General features: G+C 46.6%; 9 protein-coding genes across 9 annotated transcripts; 6 read left to right on the forward strand and 3 right to left on the reverse strand.

Moving 5' to 3' along the window:
* Window positions 1-1,319: 1,319 nt before the first annotated feature.
* On the forward strand, window positions 1,320-2,321 carry N7478_002337 (ADP-ribosylation factor-like protein; the record flags this gene model as incomplete). Its single annotated transcript, XM_056918551.1, has 7 exons — window positions 1,320-1,369; window positions 1,477-1,492; window positions 1,559-1,615; window positions 1,695-1,714; window positions 1,781-1,843; window positions 1,908-1,979; window positions 2,048-2,321. The coding sequence occupies 7 exons, from the start codon at window positions 1,320-1,322 to the stop codon at window positions 2,319-2,321; spliced, it is 552 nt and encodes a 183-aa protein (XP_056781709.1).
* Window positions 2,322-5,483: 3,162 nt separating this feature from the next.
* On the forward strand, window positions 5,484-6,108 carry N7478_002338 (resistance to Congo red protein; the record flags this gene model as incomplete). The annotated part of the gene is made up of 3 exons (XM_056918552.1): window positions 5,484-5,521; window positions 5,604-5,723; window positions 5,805-6,108. 3 exons carry the CDS (start codon window positions 5,484-5,486, stop codon window positions 6,106-6,108), a joined length of 462 nt encoding a protein of 153 aa, XP_056781710.1.
* Window positions 6,109-6,813: 705 nt separating this feature from the next.
* sld5 (putative GINS DNA replication complex subunit Sld5) lies at window positions 6,814-7,752 on the forward strand (the record flags this gene model as incomplete). The annotated part of the gene is made up of 2 exons (XM_056918553.1): window positions 6,814-6,990; window positions 7,096-7,752. The coding sequence occupies 2 exons, from the start codon at window positions 6,814-6,816 to the stop codon at window positions 7,750-7,752; spliced, it is 834 nt and encodes a 277-aa protein (XP_056781711.1).
* Window positions 7,753-8,323: 571 nt separating this feature from the next.
* N7478_002340 (cullin family protein) lies at window positions 8,324-10,991 on the reverse strand (the record flags this gene model as incomplete). The annotated part of the gene is made up of 4 exons (XM_056918554.1): window positions 8,324-8,495; window positions 8,553-10,426; window positions 10,490-10,879; window positions 10,947-10,991. 4 exons carry the CDS (start codon window positions 10,989-10,991, stop codon window positions 8,324-8,326), a joined length of 2,481 nt encoding a protein of 826 aa, XP_056781712.1.
* Window positions 10,992-11,256: 265 nt separating this feature from the next.
* On the forward strand, window positions 11,257-11,817 carry N7478_002341 (DNL-type zinc finger protein; the record flags this gene model as incomplete). Its single annotated transcript, XM_056918555.1, has 1 exon — window positions 11,257-11,817. The coding sequence occupies one exon, from the start codon at window positions 11,257-11,259 to the stop codon at window positions 11,815-11,817; it is 561 nt and encodes a 186-aa protein (XP_056781713.1).
* Window positions 11,818-12,300: 483 nt separating this feature from the next.
* N7478_002342 (uncharacterized protein) lies at window positions 12,301-12,875 on the reverse strand (the record flags this gene model as incomplete). The annotated part of the gene is made up of 3 exons (XM_056918556.1): window positions 12,301-12,366; window positions 12,438-12,750; window positions 12,832-12,875. The coding sequence occupies 3 exons, from the start codon at window positions 12,873-12,875 to the stop codon at window positions 12,301-12,303; spliced, it is 423 nt and encodes a 140-aa protein (XP_056781714.1).
* A 358-nt stretch (window positions 12,876-13,233) lies between these two features.
* On the reverse strand, window positions 13,234-21,105 carry N7478_002343 (uncharacterized protein; the record flags this gene model as incomplete). Its single annotated transcript, XM_056918557.1, has 1 exon — window positions 13,234-21,105. The coding sequence occupies one exon, from the start codon at window positions 21,103-21,105 to the stop codon at window positions 13,234-13,236; it is 7,872 nt and encodes a 2,623-aa protein (XP_056781715.1).
* Window positions 21,106-21,471: 366 nt separating this feature from the next.
* Window positions 21,472-23,186, forward strand: N7478_002344 (CwfJ domain protein; the record flags this gene model as incomplete). Its single annotated transcript, XM_056918558.1, has 2 exons — window positions 21,472-21,485; window positions 21,536-23,186. The coding sequence occupies 2 exons, from the start codon at window positions 21,472-21,474 to the stop codon at window positions 23,184-23,186; spliced, it is 1,665 nt and encodes a 554-aa protein (XP_056781716.1).
* Window positions 23,187-23,642: 456 nt separating this feature from the next.
* On the forward strand, window positions 23,643-24,569 carry N7478_002345 (uncharacterized protein; the record flags this gene model as incomplete). Its single annotated transcript, XM_056918559.1, has 2 exons — window positions 23,643-23,988; window positions 24,046-24,569. The coding sequence occupies 2 exons, from the start codon at window positions 23,643-23,645 to the stop codon at window positions 24,567-24,569; spliced, it is 870 nt and encodes a 289-aa protein (XP_056781717.1).
* Between the last annotated feature and the right edge of the window lie 345 nt (window positions 24,570-24,914).

Here is a 24,914-nt window from a genome sequence, read left to right on the forward strand (position 1 = left end):
GGCAGTAAGGTGAACCCGGGTCAGTGGACCCCCACTGAGCTCTCAGTAGGGGTCACATGACTTTATGACATCACATGAGTCTACGGCTTCTTTGATACCATACCAAATACCCCAACCACCTCGCTTTCACTATTACCACCCCTTTCATCTAGTCTTCTTTGTCTAGCTAATAGGCCTATATTACCCTTACTATATGCCGTTTGTAAAAGATAAGGTAGAGCTAGAGCTTCCTAATATTACTATTAAAGTAAGTTTATTAATACAGGGATTCCTTCTAAAAGGAGTCGGTTGCTGTTAATATATATATATCTAGTACCTCTATATAGTATTACTCCTATAAGCGACACTTTTCGACAGCTTATATAGCTCTCTATCCTTCTCAGACCGAAATTGCTGATCAAGCTCTACTAGTGCATCGTCGATAAAAGATTATCTCGTTTGCGATCTGTGCTTCTACTATATCGATTCGTAATGGTGTTGATTGAATATATTAAGTAGGTTGGTTTACTAGTAAAACAGCTAAATATACTAGTAAAATCAAGCTGTATTTATATATAAATTCTAGCGCATTCCAAAGGGTCTACCCTACATAACTTTACTATAGGGAGTGGAATGTGGTAGTATTATACAGAACATCCTCCATACAAAATTTACAGAGGGTCCTACTGAGCTTTTTTAGTCACGTGGGTCCTACTGAGAGCTCAGTGGGGTCCCACTGACCTGTTTTCTGCCATCGGGGTTCAACCTATATTCAACACACAACGTAACTACTAGTAGCTCTTCCCATTTTTCTTCATAGTAATTTTATAAATTCTCCTTTTATTGATTCTATATAAACCCACTCCTCCAATGCTACCTCTCCATACTAGGTAGTCTCATTTCCTACTGTCAGGCTGCAAGAAAGCCTAAGCGCCCCGGGGCCTTCTCCAAACAGATTCATAGTCATGTGTGCACGTAGATCTTTGGCGCTCAGTAATCTCTTCTTGGTTATACTTACAACCGCCGAGAGAAGCGCTTTGGTTTTCTCCCCTTTCTCTTCTTGCTTTTTTGGAGGATTCTTGTATTTTATTTTATTCTATTATTTTTATTCTTCGGCTCTTGAATCCGCTTGTCTCGCTTCCCCCATTCAAAACCTGGTGGGAAGTTTTCCAAGTTTCCCTCTGGCACACCGCGCAACTCTTTCTTCTCTTTCGCTCTTATTCTTTTTTGTGTTCTTCTCTTCCTTGAACTGTCTCCTCCGTCTTCCATCTCTATCTCCATCTCTATCTTTCCTTTTTACCACCCCCACCTACCCCAAATACCAACCATACCCGCCCAACATGGCTGGGATATTTCGCTCCATCTATGACTGGCTCTTAAGGATGTTCTGGTAAGTGGGACCGTTGAGGCGTTTCTTGGTTCTCGGGTGCACCATCCACCATCATCCCGGCGTCCCCGCAGATGAAAAAGGCACCTCTAATATCTTCTCCCTTGCAGGGCGACCGAGATGGATGTTAGTAGAATCTAATAATATATAACTTCTATCTAATAATATATAGCTTTTAACTGACTACTATAGGTTACCCTGATCGGATTACAAAACGCAGGAAAATCCTCTCTGCTTCGGGTCTTAGCTGTATGTCCACCTTGTTCTTGTCCTTGTTCTCTTCATCATTTGATTTTCTCTCTTTGTTTCCCTGCTGATCATGTGGTAGGGCGGGGAATTCACAATCGAGTAAGCCGTGCAAAGCAGAACTTGAAAAAAAGTCATGTCAGACGTGATCGAGTAACCGGATTCTAGCTCCATCCCGACGATCGGCTTTAACACCAAGCGAGTTCAAAAGGGCCATGTAACCTTGAAATGGTAAGTCCCATATCCAAGCTGTTTGCATATTTGATCCCGTATAAGGTTGCTAACGACGATAAAGCTGGGATTTGGGAGGCCAGCCACGGTTTCGCCCGATGTGGGAACGATACTGTCGAGGTGTCAACGCGATCGTGTAAGCTGAACTAAAAACCAAACCGAAAGAGTAAAAGTTCAGGATGGAGGGCTAATTCCTAGCTGTAGATATATCGTCGATGCGGCTGATAAAGCTGCCCTGCCTGTGGCAAAAGAGGAGCTGCATGATCTGATGACAAAACCCACGTTAGCTGGAATTCCGCTCCTCGTGCTGGGCAACAAGTCCGATCTGCCGGTTAAGTTGTCGGTAGATGAACTGATTGCAGCGATGGATTTGAAAACCATCACTCATCGCGAAGTTAGTTGTTATGGAATCAGTGCTAAAGAGGAGACTAACCTCGACGCTGTATTGCATTGGCTGATTGCGCGAGCAAGTCGATAAGCACACAAATAATCCCCCAGTCTGAGAAGGGAAAACGCAAAATAAATTGAATGCGAATCATGGGGGTCCAGCACATAATAAGGTGAAGCGCACACGGACCAACTGATGCGTTGGCCATGCAGCCAACGCTCCCGCCAAGGTACACATGTTACAGCTTGTCCCGGGTGATTAAAGGACACGTCTGAGGGGGACTACAGCACATTTCTTTTGTTTCATTTTATTTCATTTTCACGATCGTCTGCGACCGGTGGGAAGAATTAACTTGAAGTTCTTACTACATACAGTAGACCCAGAGTGGGGCTGCCGGGAGCCACGATAATCCATGGAGTTGTTTTCCACGGATACTTTGTATGCGGGGAGACCATATGGATGGGATGTAATATATGGGATTTGCTGAACTTAGATTCTTGGAACCTTGATTATTTGTTTCAAGTTTGGTATTCGTCGGAATCGTGCTAGCCTTAGTATATGTACGTAAGGTTGGATCTTCTCTTGCATCACTGTAAGTGACATCATGCCCGACCTGCATCCTCGACCTCCAACCCCCGCGAATAGTACAGATTTTTATTATCAGATTTCGTAGTACACACTCAAATTTTTCTAAATCACGAGTTTATCTAATAATCATTAAGTTTTAGCCTTGTATTACTTTTTTGCTTGTTTCCCACACACTGGCATGATTCAAGTTCACAGTCCTAATCGGTACTATATATTTAAAGTTCTTGATATTCAAATATTTTTTAAAGAAAAAGAAAACTCAAGAAAATGCCTAGATAACAGGTATGCATGGAAAAACCCGAAGACAATATGTTGAAGGAGCTCAGAAGTCGATTTTCACTTTTAAAAGAGCGGTTACAATCATGTCTTCCTTGAAACCTTCCATTAGCTGCATGATGTGCCTGCTATCTCGACAACCCAAGGCTTTCAATAATGTCGCCCACAGCTCACTGGATCATTTCCAAGGCTTCTAAACTTGAAATGACTACACTTCCAGCTAGATCTGGATTTCAAAACTAGAAAAAGGTAACTGCTAAAGCTACTAGTGATGCCAGTCATACAGCTGTCTATGACAGAATCTTGGACCTCACACCAAAGCAAACATCATTGGATCGGAGAGTTCCAAAGGTGTTACTATTCATAGCAGCCCAGTCCTCTCGCTGGGATAAGCAAGCTCCTCAAAGTAAAAACTATGTGGCACGTCATACGATGTCTATGCTGTGGATTAATAATGCTTGCTGACAGTGCTTCCAATGCTGTCATACTAGAACATGACCTCTTAAAGGTTATATCCTCAGCTATGATTTGATTCTGCAAAGCAAAATAAAAAGCATGAACAGAAAGCTCTCACCAATTTCAGAGTTTGGTTCTTCTTCTGTGAGCATAGAAAGTCAACCTCCATTTTGTCCTAACCCATCTACCACTCACATAAATCTGGGATCCCATGCATTTAATCATCCCTCGAGGTCCAAGAGCTAAATAAGTAGCTATGGCATTAATCAAAATTGCCATCGCAGGAGTACATCCCTCTACATCATGATCCGCCACCACAAAAAACGCTAACTGAACATTTGAACAGGGCAGCGGACCTCTCGGCCGCGCCGTAGTAAAGCTCTCCTCGACGCAAAATTCGACGTGACAATTCTCAGCCGCTCATCCTCTTCGGACTAGTCAACACCTTAGGCTTCGGCACTATCACCGAAGAAGTGCATATCCGACTAATTGAAGCAGCCTACAAAGCTGGTTTAAACCAGTTCATCCCCTCCGAATTTGGCAGCGACACGACAAATGAATTTATAGCCAAACACCCCATTCTCGGGGGGAAACGCACTATCACAAAGCGACTACAAGAGATCTGTGCACAACAGGATAACTCGAATCTTACCTGGACAATAGTGATAAATGGACCCTTCCTCGACTGGGGACTGGAAGGTAAATTCCTTATGAATTTGAAAGAACCCTCAATACTGATCTATAATGGCGGTGATGGACTGTTTAATACTATAACACTTGCGGGAGTTGGACGTGGAGTTGTCACAGAATTTACTTCTTGAGTTATCTGGGATGAAGGATCAGATTACGTTGGAGAAGATGGAGACGAAAGATTTGGAGGCGGCGGCTTATGAGGCTATTGAGCGGAATCCACCGGATCATCAGATGTTTGCATATAATCTTATCAAGCAGGCGGTTTTTAGTGAAGAGTGTGGGCATCAGTTCGAGAAGATGATAATGAGTTGTTGGGGGTTAGGATGCTTTCGGAGGCGGACCTTGTTGAACTTGTCAAGCGGTATACTATTTGAGGATTGAGGTTAAATTGTGTATGCTAGCTAGTTTTGATAGTTGACAACTGACGATTCCAGGATTTTCAATATTTAGCTACGTATTCTGATGGATTTAGTTGTGAATACCTGCATTTCGTGATCTAAATACTCTATACTGTATCTAGCAGCCTTGAAGACGAGTAGTCACATAGAAGAGTCTAAAAGACCTGCCGAATTTACGCAATGTACACTCAACTGGTGGCTTAGCACATGTCAGCATAAGAAATTCGTTAGTGATCGTGAGACGAAAGTGGAGAATACGCTCGTACTGCCCTACGCATAAGGCATAGGGCGAATCCACTTCAAAATTTTGTACGCGCATAGCCACGGCCATGATGTATGTGGTGAACCCCCGCACCAAAGAGCATTTGAAATCAATCGAAGGCGAAAACGAGGGACTTGACAGTCTTGGAATTTTTACAATGCCGAGTTATCCATCATAGACGATGTGGTATGATTGGCCACAGTAACAGGTATACCCGAGCTGCGCCGCAATAGCCAAGATACGTAGGCGCCTACGTACTGTAGTCTGCGACGAATTTATTGGGATCTAACACGCTAAAAGGTGAGCGGCAAATGGCTAGAGAAGATCCCAAATCCCAAAATAAGTTAAACACAGAGGTACATGTACTCAATTATAGGATAAATGTCCGTAGTCCGTGTCCAGGTTAAAGGGTTTTCTTAGTCATCCCTCATGAATCATAAACTTGCAGCCTAAAAAAGTCACTAAGACAGTGACCCACATCTCCCCAGCCCCATGATTGACACTTTTAGCCACGGCTACAGATCCTATTTCTTTTCCGGCGCCTGCTCTTTTTCTTCCTTCACTGACACACCCTGAGCCATGCCTTCCTTGATACCCCGCTGGGGCAGCTACGGTTGGTAAGTTACAGTTACCCGGATCTACCTGCATCTACCTGATCTACAGGGTGAACCCTTCCACTAACTCCGAACTACTCTGTAGCGATTACTATGACGACAACAATGGCAATAGGAACTGCAGCTCTAACTGGGACCGCTGGGGTCGCTGGGTCGCCTTTGCGATTATTGTCGTGATAGCCTTCCTTATTTTCTTCTCATTTGCGTACGTCTCATGATCCCCATAGTGACTCCTTTGGAGAGCTATCTTGCGACCGACAAAATCACTAACATCAATCGATTACAGTTGCTTCAACGCTCGTCGTCGTCGCGCTCGTGGCCGACAACCGCTCACTGGCACAGCCTGGATGGCACCACCCCCCGGACCACCACCACCTAATCAGCCTTACTACCAGAACGAGGCATACTACCCACCTCAACCACCACCACAGTACTCCGCCAATCCCCAGCAATACGGATACTTCGGCGCGCAACAAGCACCCCCTCCACAGCAGAACGGCATCGAGCTTCAACAACCACAAAACTCCTATCATGCATCGGGCGCTAGAGATTACTCTCCCCCACCGGGACCACCTCCGGCCAAGTCATAAGTCATGAAAAGGCATCGATGATGAATCAGCCAGACTCTACCATAAACCCAACCCCATGACGTATATCTACCGGTCAATAAAGAAGACTTCTACCCGTTGTGAATGGAATCTGGAATGATCTTGTTGATCAGCAATAAATGGAAAACTTCGGCGTTTTGATTATCCCTGGATTGGATGTTCTTCTTTTTGCACGTTCAAGAGATCTGTCATGACCGGACTCAGAATCGTATGAACCTCTTTTTATCTATCTCTAATGTCTTCTCTCTCATCCATTTCAACCGAATTGTATGGAGCATGATTTATTCCTTTGCATTTTGGTGATTTATTTCAATTTATCACCGGGCTATCTGCCTCTATCGTATATTTGTTTCTAAATATTAATCTCATGCCCAAATTCAACATATCATCCATATAGACAAAATCCCAGATTCCTCTCTTCTCTACGATACCCAAACCATCAATATCACCTACATAAAACGCTATAAAATAGAAAAACAAAGCCACCAAAAATGGCCCCCGATCGTCCTACTTTAATTCCACCACAAATCAAAATCAAAAACACCGAACCCACAAGGCTAATGCGCGGATGCCCCAGGCAGATGGTCTCCACTTCATCGATCAGGACCAGGATCACTGTCTCCGCCCGCGTTTTTCGCGTCACCAAACCAAAACCAAAACCACCAAACACAAAACACAAAACCCAAAATGGATATTGACGACATTCTCGCCTCCGTCGACCATGGCCCCGGCGCAAGCCGTGAGTCCGCAGCAATAGATCACCAGCTCCTAACCCGATTCTGGGCTGCTGAGCGCGCCGTCTCGGAAGTCCTCCCATGGCCCGCACCACTAATGGAGCGAATGATGGATAGAGTCCGGATCCAAGTAAGTAGTCCTACTCACAAGAGCATACACAGACTGTCCCACTCAATAAAACACCTATTGATAGCTTCAAGTACACGAAAGCAAACAAGACTAACCAATACCTAGATCGAAACAATCGAAGACCTCGCCGCCTCCTCCGCAGACATGGACCCCTCCACAAAACACACCACACACAATCCCAATCTAAACCTCCGCCTCTCAATCCTTCAAACAGACCTAGCAAGAACCCAATATCTCCTCCGCAGTCTCCTCCGCCAACGTCTATCAAAACTCTCAAAACACAGCATGCACTACCTAGTCAAACTAGCCTCGCGCTCTAAAAACCCTCTCATCTCCGACTCTCAATCCCAATCTCAATCCCAGTCACAGTCCCAACAACCAAATTCCCAATTAACACCTGGAGACTCAGTCCCAGATATCTCATCCATATCAGACATCTCACCATTAAGCTCACAAGAAGCGACCTTTGTGCACGCGCACCAAACAATGTTAGCAGGACACTTTGGGGGATCGTTCATGGGCGCCTTTCCGCCTCAATTGAGACGATTGGATGATAATGCGGGTGGAACGAGTATGGTTCAAGGACCAGAGATGAAAGAGGTTGTTTTTGTGAGGTGTTTGGTTGTTGAGGTTCCTGTTGTTGTACCTGGTGATGAGGGAGAAGAGGATCATGGGGTTCTAATGCGGATGGGAGATGTTTGGGTTGTGCAGTGGGAGGGTGTTAGGGAGGCTTGGATGAAGGGATTGGTGGAGTTGCTTTGATTAAGCTGGAGTATTTCATATTTCATAAGACTTGGCTGTTAGGGCATTTTTGGCGTTTTATGTCTTTTTTTGTTTATTCCTGTTATACCCGGATCGGAGCATAGTAGGTATATACTAGCATCTATATCTACGTTACCATATCATGATAGCAGTCATGTCAAGTCTATTCAAGAGATAGAAATGTCTACGATGGATATCAGTATATTTTACCATATTTTGTGTAGAAGCGGCACGTTATCACTGTCAATTCCAGTGAGCATAAATAACCCACGTCGTCTTGTCTTGTCTTATAACTCCTCGAATTCATAATCATCATTGAAGCATATCCCATCCATTCCCCAGCCTACCTAGGTATCACCCACTTCTTCATAATCTAACTATTAACATGAAGCCCATAACGCCGATCGCTAATTGATAATCCCCCAAAATAAAGCCGCGGGGGAGAAAGAAAGAAAGAAAAAGGCAGTATGCCGGAAAAAACCAAAAGAAAATGCAGCGTAGAAGTCCCAGATGCAAGTGGAAATAAGAGGGAAAGGGAGTTAGATAGCAAAGCTAGTCTAGGCTATGTAGCCTAAGCCACGTATCCATATGTTGCTGGGTCCTCGGATAGACGTTCCAAGTACTCGCGATCGATCAAACTCTCGATACGCTTCTTGATCATCCCAACGTCTGGAACGAAACGTGCAGAGAGTTGCGACAAGACCTCGGAGATGAGTTGGGTATGGCTTAGTGATTTGCGTTGTCTTAAAGAAAAGGTTAGTAAATGGGATATCCTGAATATAGGCTGAGGCTTAACATACTTCATGATACGCACGAGTGCAGACTCGATTGTACCAACACGCTCTTCGGACATCTTCTTTTCTGTCTCTTTTCGCTGATCAGGGTTCTCGGCCTTGTTAGCGCTGCCGCTAACAACGCCAATGCGAACCTTGACGAATTGGCTGTGGAACTCATTGTTGAAAAAGAATTCATCTGTTGGCTTCACGTCCTTGCTCATTGGCTCTTTGCGGAGGACACGGGTCTTAGGTGCCACGGCGAGGGATTGCAAGTTACGAATCAAATCGTGAGGTGGGATCAGTGTCCGAGATTGTATATCTTCAAACGTTAAAGACTCGCCATCTGGAAGATCATTGAAGAGCATCAATACAAAGAGTCCGTATGTGGAAACGTTCAGTTCATAACGCTGAATTTTGCCACTGCTGCGGTGGAAGGTCGCTCGAATATCAGCGGTACCCATAGAGGGCTGCCAAGATAGCTTGCGACCACTGTGTTTGTCGAGGTAGAACTTTTCGAAGCTTTGACGCACACTTTCAACTTCGCGGGGCAGAATGCAAGTCTTTTGTGCCGAGCCATCCTTATTTGCCAATATCTCCATGGGCCACATTGTACTGGTGAGAACGTGCATGTCTAGATCCATGCGTTTCTCGTCTGGATCTCCAGTGCCAGAGACATATTCTTTGTAGCTTGCTGTTAGATCCTCAGAAATAGCCATGTCCTTGAACATGGCTTCAATTCGTTGAGTAAATTGGTTGCCGACTTCCAACTTCATCTTGGATATCATTTGTCGCTCAGCATCCATACTGGCCGATCGTTTCATTAGGAGTCGACGAGCAAGATGCTTCTTGTAGTATGTCTCGAAAAGATCCTTATCCTTGATGTAGCGGAGGAGTGTGATGCCGTTATCCAATAGGGCGTCAACTTCATTTTCTGTCTTCCCTTTGATGCCTTTCTTGAGATTTTCGTCGAAGAACAAGGAAAGATATTCCGAGCTTCGAGAGTTCATGTTGATGAAATCCATAAAGCTGGCCATGATTGAGCGATGGAGGCCCTGATCTGACGCGAACGCATTTTCCCAGACATTGTCAAATTGTCTCTTGAGAGCAAGGATGTCATCAACCCATTGGATAGCCAGCACAGTTTGCTGATTTGTAGGCTTCTCTTTCTCTTTGCCTTTCTTCTTTTCGGCGCCTTTCTCTTCCGTGCCCTTCTTAGGCTGTGAAGTCACAGCATTGGGCGCAATAGATGTCGCGTTGATCTCTCTTCCAAGCTCCACAATTCGTTGATTGATAGCCTTGGTAAGCGCTTCTTTCTTCTTGTCCACCCGTGAATTCAATGTGTATACATCCTTCAAACCCTCCAACTGGTTGTGATCAAGCATATGCCTAACGCCGGTTCCTTCTAAACTGACCACTTCGTCGAGATTTTTGAAAATAAGCTCCCGGTCAAGAGTCTCCAGGACCTTACCTTCTGATAGCGTAGACAATGTGGTGCGAGCTCTTTCTTGCTCTTCGGCGATCCGTTGAGTAGCAGTTCGGCAGAAAGTAGACGCATCGCCGATTTCCAGCAATCGGCGACCCTCACCCTGGTAGAAGAGCGTACTCGTTTCTAAGAAAGCAGGCTCAAATACTGTCAGATATAGTTTGGTGCCTTCCTCCTCTGTAACGGTTTCGTAGAGTCCCTCTAGCATCTGGATGCAGTGTCGGACCAGCGGTCGTTCAATCATGTGTCCCGCTCTCTCTAGTCGAATCATAAAAAGGATCGTCCATTTGAGTATATCAAGGACAGATACCGTGCTATCTGGGCGAACCGTGGCGCGAAGGACATTATCTCGGAATAAAGCCATGGAGACGACGTAGATGGATGGCTTCGAGCGGTCGACGGCGATAATACGATCCTGCGAGATATTACAATTATGAATAACTCCTTCATCGAACCCTGAAACCTGAGCGTATCTCACCATATACATCAATACATCCGTAATCATGCCCATGCAAAGCTGATGATCTTCCCATGCTTCCTTCAACGCAGCCAGAAACTTCTCCCCCGCAGCCCGTCGCTCATTCGATTGCTCTTGCAACTCAGAGTTTTCAGCCTGCGCGCGGACCAAGGTCGCTGAGATAGAATCTGTAATTCGCTGCTTGACTGTACCGTGTAGCCAGTGTTCTTCGAGATTCTTGACCTGCTGATACAGGTCCTCACCCCGCTGCTGAAGAACAATCTTGTATGAGCTACGGTAGAGCTCTTCGAAGGAAATGGTTGAGGCATTTTTCGTATGGATTTCTGTTAGAGATGAAGAGAGGACAGGCCAGATAGTGTCGAAATCTTCTGGTTTTGCAGACGCGAGGCCCTGTTGCGGAGTCAGTTGCAGTTCTTGTATATCAGGATCATGTTTCAGTGAGGGGTCCACCACGTACCCTACGAGGGGCCCGAATCTTGTGACGAGCCCGCATCGTCGCCATTTTTGAAGATAGTATCACGACAAAAAGGGATTGACGAAATTCATAGGAATATAGAGGCTTTAAAGAGTTGACAAACACGTCACTTCAGCGCTTTACGCTCCGCGGAGGAGAGCGCCGGAAGGGTATTTATCCGTTCCGGACCCATCGTTCAATATGAACTTGAAGATAGATTGACGTTCAAACGAAGGTCAATACAACACTTACTCATTACCATTTATACCAACGAGACCAATCATTATCAAGCTACAGGCCCGAAACAAACAAAATGCGCCCATTTAGCTCCCATGCCCTCCGCGCTTTGCGCCCTCTCTCCGCAAAACCCACTTCATCCCTCACATCAACGCGCCTTCTCTCTACAAAGCTCACTGGCCCGCGATCTCTTACTCGAATTACAATTCCTTCTATTCAACCACGCTTCGTGCTTCTCCCCGCAACTCGCCAGCACTCTACATCACCCCTTACCTCCGATCCTAAGCAACCCGAAACCGAGGAGGAGCGCGAACAACAAAATGAAGAGCGTCGCAAGAACGAAGAGGCATACAAAATTTCTTTCACCTGCAAGCCGTGTGGCGAGCGATCAACACATCGCATGTCGAAACAAGGTTATCATCGCGGCACAGTTCTAATCCAGTGTCCATCTTGCCAGAACCGACACGTGATTAGTGATCACCTTGGAATCTTCTTCGATAAGGGTACTACGCTCGAGGATCTACTGAAGGAGAAGGGACAGGCAGTTACACATGGCGTCACAGATGGGGATATGGAGTTTTGGGATGATGGAACTGTCAAAACTTTTCCACACAAGCCGAAGACAGAGTCTTCTTGATTTGGTTCACTTCGAAATGATTCAGAAGAACCCGTATAGGCTCTTATGTGTTGCGAAGACTTATTGATTGGGCTACTGTCCATTGTTGTTATATGTTTCAATATGGTGTTGTCACAAAATGTACATTATGCTACTCTCCACTTTTGGCATGGCGGGTTCCAGGCATGAGGAAGGTTGGGTTTATGGGGTTTGTAAAGTATAGATCGTTTGTTTGCATGATAGAGCAACCTGCCTTGGATGCCCTTGGATATCAATATATTAATAATCATCTGTCAAATTGTGTATAATTTGTCCATGTTATCAAGGAACCCGAGAGCGAAATACAGTTATCAGCTGTACGCCTCGACCCAGTCAAACCATCACACCCATTTTAGGCTCTCTGGGATGTCAATTCAGGATCGGAAACCCAGCTTGAACTACTAGTATGAAGTCAACAATGGAAATATAGTATGTGTTTCTTCTTTGGAAAGCTATCCACTGCTTTCAGTTCCGTATGGCCACGGCAAGGGAATGCTTCTTTGTATCTCCTCGTAGATATTCAAGATCACTCTGTGAATCACCCGAAGTGCTATTTGAGCATACCCCTTACTGGCTATGTACAAGCTCAGCAGGCTACGTACACGCTTCTCTCCATTGGCAAGTTGCTTTTGCTTGGCAAAGGCAAAGGCATTGTGTTGACTATTCGGTTTGCATATAGCTTTGTTCCATTCGCCATCTAAGGTAGACTCCATAACCTTGACCGTGCCGAGGACCACACGTTCCTCGTCTTCTTCTATTTCGTACTCAGCCTGGCGTGGAGCTTCCCGCGGATTTCGCGCGACAAGGGCAGCTGTGGCAACGTAACTGCCAGTAGAATGGGAGAGATCATGCGAAAGGAGGGATTCCGTATAAACGCTGGCAAGAAGTACCTTATTGAAACTGCGATACGCCTTTCTGAAGAGTTGTCAAAGGCTGAGAGCATATATTTATACTACTAATGCTTTCTAACACTAAGTTGACGATATTACTACGGACCCGTGGACACCTCTGCCATCTATTACGTTTGACTTCCCCAGCATTTTGAATTGTCAATTGTGCTGTTCCGGTTTTTCAACTTATTCCTTGACTCTTACGGCAATGGAATGAGTTGCTAGTGCCATATTCCTAGTGACCGAAAATGTTGATAACGGGAGGATACTACTACTAGTAGTAGCATGAAACCACCAAGCTAAGATGCAAATATTCAATGAAAATTCTTAGAAATACGCAAGGCAGAAATAATTTTAGAATGTTGATAATGACAGATGAATTTTTAGCCTGTACAAAATGAAATTCCAGGTATATACATGAAAACAGAAAGGATAAATCTCCAAACGCCAGCTTTTTTTATGCACATGAAAAGAAAAATCATCAAAACAAAACACTACAGGCGGGTATCTACCAACCCCGTCTTTTGCTGCGGTGCTCGAGTCCCTTTTCTTTGCGCTTCTCCTTCTTGCGGTCATTCCTCCTCCTCTTGTCCTTCTCATAGCGCTCGGGCTCCATAACAGCCTCAATGCGGCGCTTAGAACGTCTCCCTTCACGGCGTCGTTTGATATCCTCTTGCACCTTGGCCATCTCAGCAATGAATTCGGATGTACCAAGCTTCTTCTGGAGAGTATCCAAGACCTCGTGGCAATTACCAACGAATGTCTTATAGTTGTTTTGGAAGATCTCATCACGAGATCGTGGCGCGGGAATGGAGGTATCCGTGAGATGTTGCAGTGGCAAGAGAATGACGCGAATAGAAGGTAGAATGTGTTCAGCTTCGGCATGACGGGTGAGTGTAGCGAGCAGAGCAATAGTAGCAGTCTTGGGGATCAAAGCCTCTGGCCGGGTTGAAATGACCTCGCGGCGCAGGAGAGAGGAGATTTGTTTGAAAATGTAACCAATAGCAGTTCGAACAGGTGCGAAGGCAGTTGTTTCGGCTTCTTTTTCGTCTTCATCGGCTTCACTGCCTGCGTCCTCATCTTCGGCTTCAGACTCGTCCTCTTCGGCGACACTCTTCTGAACCTCGAGTCCGTTTTGGGCCGCACAGCGACCAAGGAAGACAAGGTTGCGGACACTTTGCATTGCTAGCTCTTCGGAGACACCAGGGGTGCGAAGACTACTCAGACTGGCGCGAATAAGACGAAGCATGGACTCTCTGTCGACAGCAAGACCACAGCTTCCTGCGATAGGAAGGGCATTGTAGCCCTCGGCAGCATGAGTCTTGGCCAAATCAGCCATCCACACACCAACAAGGTTGGCAGCGCAGGTCTTGACCCAGGCATGAGGGAAGAAGAGGGACTCCTGAATAGCAGCCCAAATAGATGCACATTGAGGGCTCAATGCGAGCGAGGGAACGGTCTTGCAGAGCTTAGTGAAGAGTTGCAGGGCGAAGTAAAGGGCCTCCCAGTTTCCATTCTCGTGGTCTCCAAGGATCGGGACCATCAAATCGGGGAGGATGCTGACGACAAATTTGGCCTCCTTCTCTTTCTCCGTCTCTTCAGCCTCGAAGAAGATTCGCATAGCTTGTAGTCCAATGCTACCCAATGCCATGTTGTCAGTTTGCTCCAGCCATGAATGCAGAGGGCTCAAGACGGTCTTCATTTGCTCCCGATCCGCACGACTGTAGAATTGCGCCAACAGGGCACCGGCCATTTCACGGCATTCTGGCGAATCGTCATTGGCCATGGCGAGTACAACAGGCAGGAAGAACGTGCTGACAATATCCTGGGCCAGTTCCTGGCCAGTCTTCGAGAGAAGTAAGTGAATCGCCTCCAAGACCGACTGGCGTCCTTCTTGATGCTTGTAGTCCAAATTCTTCGCAAGGAAGCCAAGCTGCTTAGACCATCGGTTCTTAGCTTGCGGGTATTCGATCAGGAAGTGAACATAGGTGCCACGAGCGAGATCTCGAGCAGAGCGTGTTTGGTTCGTCACCATCATGCTTGCAATCCGGTCCACGAGTTCATACATTTCTGGCACAATAAACTGACGCGACATGACAGCACGGATAAAATTGAATGTGATACCTTGTCGATCGGGCTCCTCAATATCAGCACTCAAGCGCTGAAGCAAGTATGTAAGGTGACCATCACGGAGTTTCGTGGTATGTCTTTCGCGAATCATAGCAGAGATGAGCTTCAGCGATGCTTGAGATCCCTCGGAGTTTGTGCTTTGAGACTCTTTGATAAGCTTCACGGCCTCCGTAATATACACATTCGAATTCTGGTCGAGCTCAGGAATAGGAAGCTTGATGATCGTGGACAGCAAACGCATTGCAGAGACTTTAACCTCTTCATGGGCCTGTACAAGCGCATCACCGACAATTGGCATGAACCCAGACAGGTTTGCGGCAGTTGACAGGGAATTGAACTTATTGAGAATAGCACGAAGAACATCCAGGGCGAAACGGGTCAACTTGTACTTGTGAGAGGATGTCGTGCCTCTTTTCTCACCTCGCTTGGCTCCTTGAAGTCTGACCAAGAACCGCTCTTCAGCCTCTGATTTAGGAGCAGCTGCTTTGCTAGTGTCAGTATTTTCCTTGTAGGACTCTTTGACGACTTCATAACAGAACATGAGCAAATCGCGGCTTTCAGCAGCAGGGTTTCTCAGAAGACCAATGCCGATACGTCGCATGAGCTCGTCGAGCTTTTTGACGATGTTGGAATTAAGTTTCTCACGCAAAAGTGCTTGGAGAGGGCGAACAAGGCTTGAGAGATGATGAATAGTGGCGTTCTTGGCGAGAAGCTCCATGGAGTCGTAACTCTTGCTACTCTTCACTTCCTTCATTTTGCTGATATATTCCGCAGCCTCCTTCTCCTGGCCGACGGTACCGAATGTGTCATCCATAATAACGGCAACAAGTTGATCCAAACAATAGTCTAGATCACCCTGATTGAAATGATCTGTAGTATACACAAGCATGGAGTGAACGGTATAGGACAGAACGTGGAGCTGGTAACCTCTGAGGAGAGTGTTTCGCAATTCCTTCAGAATGTAGGCAAAGTAGGACGGGCCTAACAGGAGTGCAATATCGTTCAATGTCTTACGAGCTGTGTCTCGAGTTTCCTGTACTTTGCTCTTCAGGATACCGCAGACATCCAAAAGAACAGGTGGAAGACGGATAGCCATATCTTGCTCGGGGAGAATCAAGAGAAGTTTGATTACCGTGACAGCAGCGGGAAGACGTAAACTCATCTCCGCATCTTGTTTCTGATGGATGAACTGAGTCAAGAAAGGAATGAAATTTGTGATAAGCTCTTTCGAGACTTGGGCGAGAGATGGAACTGTTTTGGCAAGTGTACACTTGGTTGGCTCTGGTTCTGAGTCTTTCATCACATCAGGGTCATCATCCACTTGCTCGGTTGGGCCCTTCTTTTGTTTCATTGCCGTAGAAAGCGCATCAGACATGCGACCCAGAAGCCTGAGAATGTTTTTCTCCATATCGGGCTTACTTTGCATGTAGCTGCGGTATCTGCGGAAATTGGCACGGAACTGCGCCCAATCTAGGTATTCGGCCACCGAGCCAATTGTTGCAACTGCTTCAGCAATCAAGTTATGCCCACTCTCGTCAGATGCTTCATCGAACGCAAAATGCTCAATAAGAGGTAAGAATATCTTGCCCAGGTTTTCTGGTTGAATTTGTCCCTTGCCAGCTTCGCCAGCCAGTCGACGGAGAGCACGCAGACGTCTATGCTGTTGAATGTGAAGAATGTTGGTGAAAAAGGAAGCCTCCTCGTCATCGCCCATCAGAAGACCATGCATGTCTTGTACAGATGGCCGGGTGGGGTTCAACTTGACGAAGTAGCCCAAGGAAGAGACAATCTCAGAACGAATCAACTCAGACTTGTGTCGAAGACCATATTGGAGCGATGGGAATAGAACCCCAGTAACAAGAGCTTCGAATTCCTCCACTCCACTCTCAGTGGCAGCCTTATCCATGAAACGCTTGATGCCAAACGATGCGCTGGATCGAATAGCGAGCTCCTCTTCATCCTTCACATAAAAGAGCATGTTGTACAAAAGAGGCCTCCATTGCTTGGCGCTGAGAGTTTGAGAAAGAGTGTCATTAACCTTTCTGAAAGCTTGAAGACGGCGCTCATAGTCTGGCTCGAGTCTCTTCATTGAGCGAGAGTTCAGATCCGCGCACAGGCTAGCTACCTCAACAATGTTTTCGTCGTGAGCAGCAAGAGCCACAAAAACTCTGGCCAAAACTTCTCTGTTAATATCATCCTTGAAATAGTCGAACAGACCGGAGACAGCCTCAAAGACCTGCTCAGAGAGCGCAGGGTCTTCCTTGGGGTTGTAAAGGGGAAGGAAATGCTCCAAAATCTTGAGAAGACCAGACTTGGTCTTGGGGTTGACACGGTCTGGAGGTTGACGCAGCAGGTAGGTCGCAAGACTAATGAGGCTAGATGTCTCGCCAGAGGACTCAACACAAGGCGCAGTGAGGGACAGCGCAGTCACACCTGAAAATAGCACAGGCTTTGACGGGCCTCTTCTCAGGAGATGACCAAGAGTAGAAAGTGCATGCTCTAGGTAGGGCGAAAGCACTTCCGAGCGAATCTCCTCAGCAGGAATATCTGACATCTCTTCATCCTCCTCTAATTTCTTTCCGCTTGCCAAACGAACCAATGGGGTGAGGATCTCATCCAAAACAAAAATCTTGACTTCATCACGCGCTGATTCGACACTCAAACAATCAATGACCTTATTTAGCACCTCCTTGTTGTGCTGTACGAGGTACCAGGTAGATCTGGGGGCAGAGGCCCATGTATGGAACAGACGAAGCAGGCCGGAGATACCTTGGGCAGTCTCAATAGGGAATTGGTCAAGTCTGGCGTTAATCATTTCATCGAAGATGATTTGAACATACGGTGTCCAATTGCGATCGGTTGATGTAGAAAATACCAGGGTGAGACAGCGAATGGCAGACTGGCGAATGCTATGGGAGACAGCCGAGAGGCGCTCATCTTCACGACTGAGGGAGTCTGGACTGCGTTCATCATTAAGGACCCTGCTCGCTCGGACCAAACAATAAAGAATAACGTTCATTGTTTGTGTCGTATAGGGAGCCATTCTGCCTTTAAGAGTATCAAAGACTGTATCAATCATCTTGAGTAGACCAAGCTGTCGTTTGGGACTGATGATCTCTTCCGAGAAGGCTGCACTGTTTGTCTTGCTATCCTCAACAACGTGCACATCCGCAAGAGGGCCGTATGACAACTGCATGAAGAGTGCGAATTCATCTTCAGAGAGGTGTGAAAGAGCACGTAGAATGGCCTTGCGTCTGCCACCTTGTCCGGTTTGATTTGAGCTTGCACCAGCCTTGGAGATCATTCGGCCATACAGCAAGCGAAGGAGCACAGGCAACAGGGCCGGGCGATGTTCCTGTTCAATCATGCTGTCCTCGCCACCAACACGCACAAAGAGTGCTAGCTCATCCTTAAATCGCGTCTCATCCAGAATATTGAGGAGATTCTCCTTATAAGGGGTGACGTGCGAGTTCTTCCAGGTGAAAATAACTTTGAGAGAAGCTTTTTGGATCTCAGAGTTACCGTGGCACAGAAGCCCCAGAACAGCATCATGAACTTCGGGTGCCTTGAACAGCACTCTGGGATTCAGGAATTGACCGAAGAGGGCGAGGAAAGAAAGTCGATCTTTGAAACCCCATTTAATTGGGACGTTTACAGACTCGGGTTCGTCTTCATTGGCTGCGGCGTTATCATCCTGGTCATCATTCAGTGCCCAGTTCAAGAAAAGAGGCACAATCTGCCGTGAATGCTTTTCGGCAATATTTGGAACCGCATTCAGGACGAGTAATGCATGACTGCGGGGGGAAGCAGGAACAAGGTTGGCTTTCTCGTGGTCCTTGTTAAACTGTTTTGACAGGATTGCACTCGGATTCTGCAGGGTCTTCAAGTTGGCTGAAATGACGCCCTCAACTTTCCCAACATTGAAACAGACAAAATGTCCAGCAGCAGCATAGTTTTCTGCGTCATCATCTGGCGCATCTTCGTCGGTGGCGCTAGAGTCCCGCTCCTGCAGCCACTGAATAGATAAAGCTGAAACAATCTTTTCTCCCTCAGGGTGTTCACTAATGGATTTCAAAGCCGCAGCAGAATCTTCCCAGAGAGGTGTCATTTTCTTCGAGAAAAGACCGAAACAGAAGTAAGGGATCATGGTAGCCATCCACTTTCGAGGGGCGACTTGGGGATAAAACATCGCTAACTTGCGGACGTGCATCGCAAGAGTTCTAGCACTTTGAAGAGTCAAAGGGCTTTCTTCTACCTCAATGGCTAGATCAATCGGCGCTGAATCATCCTTATTGATGCGAACAACTAGCGCCTGCAATATTTGAAGCGATGCAAGCCTGAGTCTGTGTGAAGGACTGGCTAAGTTGAGAACCAGATTATTGGCAAATTCATCAACTCCGGGAGACTCCAAATCAGCCGATGTGGGAGTAGAGGCAATGAATGCATTGACAGCCTCAAGGAAAAGAGGCAAACGGCAGAAAATCGACGACGCTGTCAGGATGCCACTCCAAAGGCTCAGATCAAGCTCTTGAGACTGTGAAGCCAGCTCAACATAAGTCTTGAAACCTTGCCCGAGATAAAATGAGGCACCATTTGTCTCGGTGATAGCCCCAGAGGCATCACTCAAGGCAGACACAATATTTGCATGGAGTTTCTTCACGACATCAGATCGTGAATCTGAGTCAGCAAACAGCGAAATAGCCGCGGGGAGTTTGACAAAGACATTCAATCCGAATTGATCATTAGTAGGGTATTCTAAGGAGGCGGAGATGCGCGATTTCAAACCATCTGGGCACGTAACATAGCCAGGTTTGGAGGTTTCGGGAGTGATGCAGCCAGTCTGACTGAGTTTAAGTAGTGTCAAACACGTCTCCCACTCCCGTTCACGCCATGAAGAATTAATGAACGTCCGGAAGTGAGTAAGTAGCAAACTGTGGAATCGCTCCGATCCCCACTCTGAAAACGTGGCGCAGAAGAACAAGAAGTATTTCTGGAGGGCACCTGTAGACACCAGGTCCATGATAGGGCGGATAAATCGAAGCATCTCATCCATTGGTGACACCTGGAGAGCGTATGCAACTGCTGTGAGAAGTTGGAGGGTCGCCTCAGTGAATTTTTCGGAGTTCTTCGACACTTGCTGTAAGAGAGATACCAGAGTTATATGCACAGACTTCCAATCTCGGATACGGACACCTTTTCGGGTGGCAATACAGATGAGCATTAATCGACAGCATTCTGGGATGTTGGAGTTTTCGGCGGTCTTAGAGCGATTGTCGATAAACTCCCGGACTGTGTCAAGGATAGGACCAAATGTCTCGGGTGTGGTATGGTGAATGAGGTTGGTGACCACACCGTATATAACTTCAGATGGAATGCTGCGAGTCTCGTTGGCAGGAGGCAGGCGATCCAAAATGCACCGAAGGACATCCATGCCGTTCGAGTGAAGTCCATTATTGACACCCTTGATAGCATCAGAAAACATGACCATCAATCCTTCCTTATAACTCCCGATGTCGTTTCCATCTTCGGCTGTCTTAGAGATATCATCGTAAAGGTAATTGATGGCGTTCTCGAGGGAGGCGGGGGTTTTGTAGTAGACGAGTCCTGCTTTGCGAATCAAGAATGACATCGATTCAGCGGCGAACCTAGCCACAAATGGCTTCTGGCGCTCCTTTCCAAGATACGGAGTCATTATGCCCAGCAGCTGTCGCAAGTCTGGAACTAACAGACGAGACAAGAATTTGAAGATCCATGCCAGACAGGTAAAACTCCACTCCACGACTTCAAAGCTGGGATGGCCTGCAGCAACGGAAGCCACCAGGGTCACGGAGGCGGCAAAGTGTTTCTCAAATCTAACACCAAGGTCTCTTGCAAATTGAGCTAATAAGCTGAGCAACGGTTCCATGGAGTGTTCATCCTTCTTCTCGATAAATTCCACCAACAGGCCCATAATCTTATCTTCATGGTGCAGGATTTGGGCGAGGCTCTCAGAGAGGTTATTGATTCGGCGGTAGAATTCGGAGAAATTATCGGACAGGTTCATGTCCACCCAATGATCGAGGGCAGACCGAAAATAGGACGTTGTTTCGCCTTCATCTTCGCCAAAGCTGGCGCGGCGGACTCGGTGGATCGGGTCGATTTTGAGCTTTGCGATACGCTGAGAAAATGGCTCCCATCGATGGTGTTTCGTTGTTTTTGTGCCATTTTGTGTGCGCTTGATGTGCTTATCCCGTGAGCCTTGTGTCACCATCTTGACGGAATCGACAAGCAACAAGGTCAACGAGAATGATATTCGGGGAACTTTTTCTCTGCCCGCATGCTCAATACAAAAAAAGTTGGCCGGCGCCGGGGCTAGTTTATTCCGACACAAAGTGGGTCTAGTCCATATACAGACTAGCGTTGTCACGAGGTGGCCCAAGCTCCTTGAGAAATGCGCCGCGCATCCTGGCGAGAATTACTATTTGATCGCATTAATCTTGCGCCAGGTCGTCCTCACAACTAATTGCAAGCCAAAAGCATTTGTGAAGTTGGCGCGTGGTGGATTGTATCTTTCAGAAAGAAATCCTTCTCCTAAACGCCCCTCTGGTCCACTAAGGACCAGGTTACGTCTTTCAATATGGCTTCAAAAATGTAAGTACGCTCTGATACATGGGTGTAGCGAATGCTAAAAGTGGACATAGCGTCGTTCTGGGCTCTGTCAACTGTCAATTACAGGCAGCGTTCACAAAGCTGGCCAAGTTGCAAGCAAAACAAAATTTTGCGTTCGCAATTATTGTGGGAAATCTGTTTGGAGACTGCTCAACGGAGGCTCAGCTGGACGAAATTTCAGCTCTACTCAACGGTAACATTGGTGTGCCCCTGCCAACATATTTCTCAGTTGGCGATCTACCCCTTCCAACTCGGATAGTGGAGAAGATCGAAGCAGACGACGAGGTCTGCCCAAATCTGTATTTCCTGGGCAAACGAGGGACTCTGAAGACTTCAGAAGGCATTCGCATCGCTGCTCTCGGTGGCACACTAGCGACTGCGGACTCAAAAACACCGCAAAGCTTTGCCACTGGAAGATTTCAAACGACATTTACCGAGCCTGATGCTCGTTCGCTCTTCGGTACACACAGCGCAGATATCTTAATCACCAATCAATGGCCCAAGGGAATCCAAACAGGCTCCAAGGTGGGGACTCCAAAGGATGAGAGCGTCCGCCCTGCCGAAATTCAGTGTTTGGCCGATGTATGTGGCACTTTGAGACCAAAATACCATTTTGCAGCATCAGACGCATTCTTCTATGAACGCGAACCCTTTTTCCACATGCCGACAGAAGACAGCCCTGATGTCAAACCATTGACTCGTTTCATATCACTGGCCACTTTCGGATCGAGGCAAAAATCAATGTATGCCTTTTCACTGGATCCAAAGGCTGAGCCACCTCTTACGATCCCAGCTGGAGTAACTGCATCGCCCCTTTCCAGAACCGCGGCTAAGCGGAAGGGTCTCCCGAGCCAACAGGAATCATTTCGACGATTTGCTCCTACAGATGAGAACCAAGGTCGCCCGCGCAAGCGCCAGCGTGAAAAGGCTCCTCCCCCAGGTCCTGATCAATGTTTTTTCTGTCTATCTAATCCCAACATTGCTACTCAATTGATCACATCCATCGGTGAGGAGAGCTATCTCACAACCGCGAAGGGCCCGCTCCCACCGACCGACTTTTTCTCTTCTCTCGGCTTCCCAGGCCACATGCTCATCATCCCTTTCACCCACTCTCCAACCTTGAACTCCATTCCAGAACCTGGGTCTCGTGAAACTACCTACAAGGAGATGCAGCGCTATCGCTCTGCGCTCCATAAATTGGTAATGGACCGCTCAGGTGGTAAACTTGGCGCTGTAACCTGGGAAGTGAGTCGTTCAGGCGGTATTCACACTCATTGGCAATTTCTTCCTGTCCCAATCGATATGATCCGCAGCGGACTTGTTGATGCTGCGTTCAAGGTGGAAGCTGAAAACCTCAAATACCCACGATTCACGACCATTCCGGCATCAGAGTCAAGGGGTTCTGAGGAAGCCGGTGACTTCTTTAGGTTGTGGGTTTGGAATCCTTCTGAGAAAGCAGACGAATCTCCCGAAGGCGACGAGGTATCTGGGGAAGAGAAGTTGCTCATGCTAGAACTGTCACAAGATTTCCGTTTTGATCTCCAGTTTGGTCGCCGTGTGATGGCAAAGCTACTGGAGCTGGATAAGCGGATGGATTGGAAGGATGCAACACAGACCGCTGAAGAGGAAGAGTCTGATGCGGCAGCATTCAAGAAGGCGTTCGAAAAGTATGATTTTGCATGATTTTGCACTGGAGTGATACCCGACAAACAGGAATTTTGGAGGCATAATAAGCCCAGCTTACCGCGGACAACAAATTTGATGTATTATACGGAGTGATCAAAATATGAACAAGAATTGTTATTTTTTTCGAAATCTAAACTCTAATCTACGAGGGAGATTGTAGTTAACAGCCATTCGTTCTAACAGTCATACTTCCCCCACGCAAAATTCAACAATTCAATGACAATGGATCACTTCAGACCGTTTCCGAGTTCGTATTCTTTCCATTATATCTGGAACATGGCCCATATAAACTCGCCTGAAACCTCATACATCCCGACTCCATGGTAAGTACAACAAGACGTGGCGGGAAAAAGCGTAAATCCGAGACCGAGTTCAGCCGCAACGACCCATCACATCTTCACAAACCCCACGTAAAAAAGCTCTCCATCAAAAAACCATAATGAGAATTCCGCGATGAAGTTCGTCTTCATCAACGTCAAAGAACCCAAAGACGCGCTTCAACTAGCCAAAGATTCCGAAGTGCGATCCCACATAACCCGTTATCAATGGCAGCAATACACAGATCGAAACAAATCCAAGCCCAAGCCCAAGCGCCCGCCACACACAGCCGAACAAATTAGTCCACTTACTTCTCAAAATGTGAATCTCACAGACTCTCCGGATACCTCCGAGTCCGATTCTTCACTCGTGTCTCTAAACCAAATCTCTTTATCACCCCAAATAGGCGGACTCCGAGTTGATCCTTTCCAATCATATCCTGTGTCTACCCAAACTTGGACCCCGTTACTTGTCGATCACTGTAAGTCTATTTCTCAGTATAATCTATCTATCCAGTAATCTAATATCTGCCATTTAGATTTAATACATATGGCCGTTGACATCCCTGAACTAGACCAGCCAGGAAACAGGGGTCTTCTCAGAACAAGCTGGTTCCCATTAGTAATGACCGAACCAGCCTTATTCTCAGTAATAATGCTTCTCGCAGCATCGCACTACGCCTCTTTACAAGAAAAGCCGAGTACCATGAAAATGAACCTTCTCGGCCTCCGCTCCGAAGCCATAATATCCATAAACAACTGTCTAGAGCACCACCATGGACCAGACTTCATACACGATGCTCTCATAGGCGCCATTGCCAAAATGGCAAGCTACGAAGCCATGTTCGGTAGTTTGGAGAATTATAATATTCACATGCAGGGACTTGAGAGGATTATCGGAATGAGAGGAGGGTTGAATGCACTTGGTTTAAACGGTTTACTTCACCGCATAGTGGTGTGGATTGATCGGAATGCAGCCTTTTTGCATGGATCGGCCATGTACTTTCCTCATGCTACTTTTGTTTCGGCTCCGAATCCGGGTCATTTTCTGGGTAGTTCGTGATGGTTCTTTTTTTGCGAGTACATATTGCATAAGTGACAAGCCTGAATGATTTCATAGGGAATATAACTTGTCAATATCTCATAATTGAGTTGTTAAGTGTGGGGCATGCCTAAAACAGATATCACATTCAAGATCCACAATAGCCAATGAGATACCGAAATCGCGACTAAATCCCCACTTCTTTCCTATTGCAGATAACGCATACTAAACGCAATTCAGCTCTGCATTTACTCTTACATCACCACATCTCCCCGAGCTCCAGATGGATAGAACTATAAGTATTTAGCTACCTGATCTACTTAATGAAATTCAATATTCATCTCTCCTCTCAAACTACATCTTCTA

Source organism: Penicillium angulare (assembly GCF_028827245.1).
Source record: "Penicillium angulare strain IBT 27051 chromosome Unknown utg000003l_segment0_segment0, whole genome shotgun sequence".
Taxonomy (NCBI): Eukaryota; Fungi; Ascomycota; class Eurotiomycetes; order Eurotiales; family Aspergillaceae; genus Penicillium; species Penicillium angulare.